The 5,738-nt window shown below is 38.8% G+C and overlaps 1 protein-coding gene across 1 annotated transcript; it reads right to left on the bottom strand.

Annotated features, from left to right (window-relative positions):
• Positions 1-210: 210 nt before the first annotated feature.
• LOC123873686 (H/ACA ribonucleoprotein complex non-core subunit NAF1) lies at positions 211-5,291 on the bottom strand. Its single transcript, XM_045918664.1, has 5 exons — positions 4,689-5,291; positions 3,490-3,653; positions 2,291-2,397; positions 1,589-1,725; positions 211-1,277 (listed from the first exon to the last, which is right to left on the bottom strand). The coding sequence occupies exons 1-5, from the start codon at positions 5,054-5,056 to the stop codon at positions 701-703; spliced, it is 1,353 nt and encodes a 450-aa protein (XP_045774620.1). The 5' UTR covers positions 5,057-5,291; the 3' UTR covers positions 211-700.
• Between the last annotated feature and the right edge of the window lie 447 nt (positions 5,292-5,738).

The raw sequence follows: 5,738 nt of genomic DNA, 5'->3' as shown, positions 1-5,738 counted from the left end.
AAAACGTCTACGCTCCACTTGAGTGGTAATGCACTCTTATGGGCGCCTGTTCACTGAAGCGGAGATGTGCTCAGTAGACTGACCAGATTATTGTGGTAACTTTTTGCGTCATTTCTGTGGAATCTGATTGGTCTGTTGAACACGCCTCCGCTTCAATGCAAAAGTACTTTAAAATTTGGTCAAGTTGGGGTGGCAATAAAAACCAATAACCACTGTACCATAACTTTAATTTATTATAAATATATAGATATTTGGATAAGCAAACTAGTAATGTTAACACAGCACTAGCTATTGACTAAACAATAGAACAGTTGATTCTCCTTATTCACAAATGGAAAAATTACAATTATTTTATTTTCTCGGATTCATATTTTTAATCGCAAAAATATGCAATAAGATTTAATGAACAGCTAAGCAGTTCTGTTATTCCGCCGTTCTATCAAACATTAGCCTATCTATGGAAATAATTTTCTTATAAATCATTTTCTTATAATCAATCAACAAACATAAAAATAATAATTGAAGCAAAGTGGACATCTTTCCTCTCTGAACCTAAACATGAAGTAACTAAGATCGGGGTTTAGTTTCGTCTGAGGAACCTTCTTGTTAGGGAACGTATCCCCCGTGAATAAGGAGCATCGACTGCATTAAGATTAATAACATACTTAAATCAAATCAACATGTATTATCCGTGTGCGTTTTACGTTCCGGGGGGAGGGGGGTGTCGGTTGAGCCACTGCGGCTGCGGGCCGCGCATGTTGCAGTAGTTTGCCCCAAAAATGGGCGCATTTTGCCTAAAGGGTGGCGGCAGAACCGGCATTCTCCTGCTGAACGGTATACGGTTCATCATATAAGGAGGTGGCGTCGTGGGGTTGAACGGTGGCAACATTTGAGGGGCAAACAAAGGGAACGGTTGACCTCCGGGGTCTAAGTTTGGGTGTGGTGGCGGGGTTCTCATTTCCTGGTCGTCCCATGGCCTCGAACGGGAGAAATTAGGAGTTCTTCGGAACCCGGGCGGCACGCTACTGCGCCCTCTGCTGGAACCCCCAAATCTTGAACTGGATTCAGAAGGGCGTTGGTTACGTCTGGCTTCCAACATTTTTCTAGGTGGGGGATTTTTGGAATTTTCCCCGTCCTCTGAAGACTCCTGTCTGTTCTGTTTTTGTTGATCCTTCCTGGCTCTGTTGGCTCGTCTTTCCTCTTCATCGTCCGAGAAGTCAATGTGGCTGGGCGGAGGCTCTATGTCATTGAGCCATGATGCATCCGAGCCTTTTACACTATAAAATACAAATACAACATTAATTAATGTTTAAGCATTTGAAACATTACAAGTAAATATTTGCTGGATAGCCAAAGACAAACAAGTAAAAAATCCCAATTTAATTTTTTATCATCTTTTTGTCAAAAAAAAAAAAAAAAACAGTCTCCACTTTGGAGACTATAACACTTTGTCTCTCTCTATAAAGCTCAGCCTCTTATAAGGATACTTTTTAGAACTTTTATGAAACTTATATCCACGCGAACGAAGTCACGGGCATCAGCTAGTAGTGATATAATATGCGTACTGCGTAGTGATAGTGATACTCACTTCATAAGTTGCGAGAGGAAGACGTAGTTGGTGTGGCTGGTGCGCGGCGCGATGAACACGTCCGCGCCGCACGACACCTCGCGCTCGCGCACGTGCTCCACCGAGTTGAAGCGTACGCAGTAGTGAGGCTCCGTTACCTGCAATTATTATTCTGTACTGTCTGTCTTGGACTGTACTAACAAAATGATGTGATGTTTTGTATATAGTGGTAGTTTCTGGAGCTAGAGTTCATTATTAAAGAGAATAATTTAAAAAAAACCTGATTTTTATTTATTTTTAACATAATACTTTTAACGCCACACAGCATGGAGAGCGACTAATGACGTTACAAGGCGTAAAAGACAAATACTTTTCAATTTTTTAACATAAAAAATTGTTTCATTCAGAAAATACTCTATTTTTGTGTTAAAAATTGAAAAATATCTGTAATGCTACCTCATCAAGATCACACTAATATTATAAAGGCGAAAGTTTGTGTGTGTGTATGTTTGTTACTCTTTCACGCAAAAACTTCTGGACAGATTTGGCTGAAATTTGGAATGGAGATAGATAATATCCTGGAGCACATAGGCTACTTTTTATCCTCTAAAATCAAAGAGTTCCCACGGGATTTCGAAAACCTAAATCCACGCGGACGAAGTCGCGGGCATCATCTAGTGATTTATATATAAATGTTATTGTTATAAACATTAGTATACTTACCGGCCCAAAAACATCAAACACTTTTCCCAGTGTTTTTGCACCATTTTCTAGAAAAAGCACACTGTCCAGATCCACGGCTGGAGTTTCTGGAAATGCACGAACTATAACTGAAACAATTTTTTTAAGAATATTTTAATACCTGTATTATAATAGAGAATATCATTAATTACTTGATGAATATTGTGCTGTTACTTTTTATTACTTGAAGTTTCATTTAAACATTTGTTTCTGATTGGCAAAGACAATGGGTCTCTCGATTCTCTAGTAAACTGCATCTAAATGGCACAACCGTTAAGAACTTAAGCAACAATTAGATCACATCACACTAATATTATACAGGCGAAAGTTTGTATGTATGTGTGTGTATGTTTGTTACTCCTTCACGCAAAAACTACTGGACGGATTTGCTGAAATTCGGAATGAAGATAGATAATATCCTGGCTTAGCACATAGGCTACTTTTTATCCCGGAAAATCAAAGAGTTCCTACGGGATTTTGAAAAACCTAAATCCACGCGGACTAAGTCGCTGGCATCAGCTAGTCTTCAATATAAACTACTATACCCCTTTCAGATTAATCTACTTATCTTTTATTACCTTCCAAGTCAAATTGCAGTCAAGTGAACTTATCAAAAAAAAGCTGGTTAAGTGTGAATCTGGTTCCATACCATCATACAAGAAATACCACTTATTAACTTCTTTATTATGTAACCACAAATTCACGGTTTCTGGATTATTTCCTTTATTTATGCTATAACATAGCTGCCTGCCAAATTTTATGATTCTACTAGCCGACGCCCGCGACTTGGCCGGCGCGGATTTAGGTTTTTCGAAATCCCGTGGGAACTCTTTGATTTTCCGGGATAAAAAGTAGCCTATGTGCTAATCCAGGATATTATCTATCTCCATTCCAAATTTCAGCCAAATCCGTCCAGTAGTTTTTGCGTGAAGGAGTAACAAACATACACACACACACACACACACACACACACACACACACACACACACACACACACACACACACACATACAAACGTACGCCTTTATAATATTATAGTGTGATAGTGTTAAGTGTGATGTCAATGGCACCCTTATAGGCCTTGACAGAAAGATCACAAAGTGTTCCTTTTTAATCTCTGGATCTCTGTTACCCTAATAAACAAATAGAACTTGTATTTCTAATAGTATACAAAATACTTACCTAATCTATCAACTATACTGGCGACGGTGCCTATCTTGACAGTCTCCTGAGCTGGAAGACTGATTGCGAGGTCCTCTATGGGAGGCAAGTCATCCAAACCTAGTTCGCCATGCACCTTCGGAGGCTCCAGCTTTTCTGGTTTGTTGTTTACTTCCAATTCATCTCTATTAATAAACAATTATATTATACATTAATATAAAATTTAATATTTATGTATTTATATTATATCCAGTGATGACATATGGGATCCAAAAGCTGATGATCGCTAACTATGGGCCTCATAAAAAGCTCACAGTCACTCAGCAGGCTATAAAGAGATGTGTGTGTGTGTGTGTGTGTGTGTGTGTGTGTGTGTGCGTGCGTGCGTGCGTGCGTGCGTGCGTGCGTGCGTGCGTGCGTGCGTGCGTGCGTGCGTGCGTGCGTGCGTGCGTGCGTGCGTGCGTGCGTGCGTGCGTGCGTGCGTGTGTGTGTGTGTGTGTAAGAGTTTCTCTATATAATTAAATAAAAAATAATTTGATTCGAGAACCTATATAGCTCAACATGTTTTGAAGCTGAAGTGGCAATAGGCAGGGCAAATAGTTCGAAAACCTAATAGACATTGGGGTCCCGTGATGCTAGAATGTTGACCTCGCACCAGGAAGCACATAGTTGGGAAACCCCCCACTAGGTGGACAGACAATATCAAACAAATCACAGGGAGCCGCTGAATTCATGCTGCGCAAGACAGCGGCATGTGGAAGTCCCTACAAGAGACCTATGTTCAACAGTGGACATTTATGGGTTGATAATGATGGTGGTGATTATATGCATTTGCATATTATGCTAGTTGTTAGTGGTGAAGTTGTTGTTGACGTTTGCAAGAAGATTTTTGATATAGTACTATCAATATACATTATACAATAAGTAGAAACTAATTTACACTGCAATGCGTGCTAGCCATTAGCTATTATTGGATATAAAATTTAATTTGTGTGTTCATATTATCTAAAATTCCTCAATTAAGTCAAGAGGTTTTACTAGTGAAGCTTAATACAAGGCAATTTAAAAGCACAGCAATTTTACTTTTCCCTTTGACTATGGTTTGTTATGTGACCTAGAAAAAATCTGTCAAGGTTCGAACTTCAAGGTCTTCTTAGTTAGCTAGTTAACATCATTTGAGATGCTATTTTACGTTGTTAACAAGTAAAAAATGTTCTTACCCACTAGAGAGCTCCTCGATATCTTTCACAGAATCTACTTCACTATCACTCGAATTATCCGAACTTGACGAGTCACTGTCGAGATCTCGGTACTCTGTTACATCATATTCCACTACACCGCTCTCCGCGCTATCGATAATCATGTGCCTGGTGGTAACCACATCACTATCACCACCCTCCGACAGTGGACCATGGGCACAAGCGTTGATTATATTATTCTTTAAAACCATCTCACTATGCTCGACAGCGTCAGAGTCATTTCCCGTATTATCATTAGACCTGGTGTCTTCAGAATCTGATTCCGAGCCATATTCGGCTATTAAACTCAGCGACACATTCTTATTGTTACTTTGATCAAGGTTTTCCATTATAAAAATCCGCGTGGACGGTAATGCTTACGAATTATTGTACTCACTCTATTGCTAACATTTATCTATAAATATAAGTACTCGCGTTAATCATAATAGCGATAAATGAAATCTAGCTTTTTGGCAAGAAATTGAATTATTTTAGATTATTTAAATGAAAAAGAAACAAAACACGCAATCGTGAAATCGCAGAAAAAGTTCAGAAAAACAGCCCGTTTTGACAGAACAGAGACAATTCGCCATTTTATTTTTTCCATGTCAAAAATTACAGGCTAAAAATATAAGAACCATAGATTTTCACTAGTAATGATCGTTGCACACGCTCCGGTTTTTAATGCCTATGTAGTGGTTGCGCATGGGTAAGTTTAGAAACGTGTCTTTTTTATTGATTCTAATAAAATAACAGTTGAAGATACACTATAATCAGAGTTGGAAAAAATTTAAAAACCTAGGTACCTACCTAATCATTTTTGTTCAAAACTGTTTTTAAATAACATTTTATTAATCTTAAGTTAAACGAATGTTTAGTTGACTTCAACTCTTGAACTCTTTTCAAGAAAGGTTATAGAGTCTACTGGGAACCCAAGAGGCGCAGCTACCTTGCACTTTCACAACGAATTGGGTTGGGCATCCGTAAGGGCAATGCTATACTAGGCACTAGGTACAATGCCTTACTTGGCGG

Source organism: Maniola jurtina, chromosome 17 (assembly GCF_905333055.1).
Source record: "Maniola jurtina chromosome 17, ilManJurt1.1, whole genome shotgun sequence".
Taxonomy (NCBI): Eukaryota; Metazoa; Arthropoda; class Insecta; order Lepidoptera; family Nymphalidae; genus Maniola; species Maniola jurtina.
The sequence above is the reverse complement of the archived record's forward strand: the minus strand, read 5'-3'. Positions and strand labels throughout refer to the sequence as shown.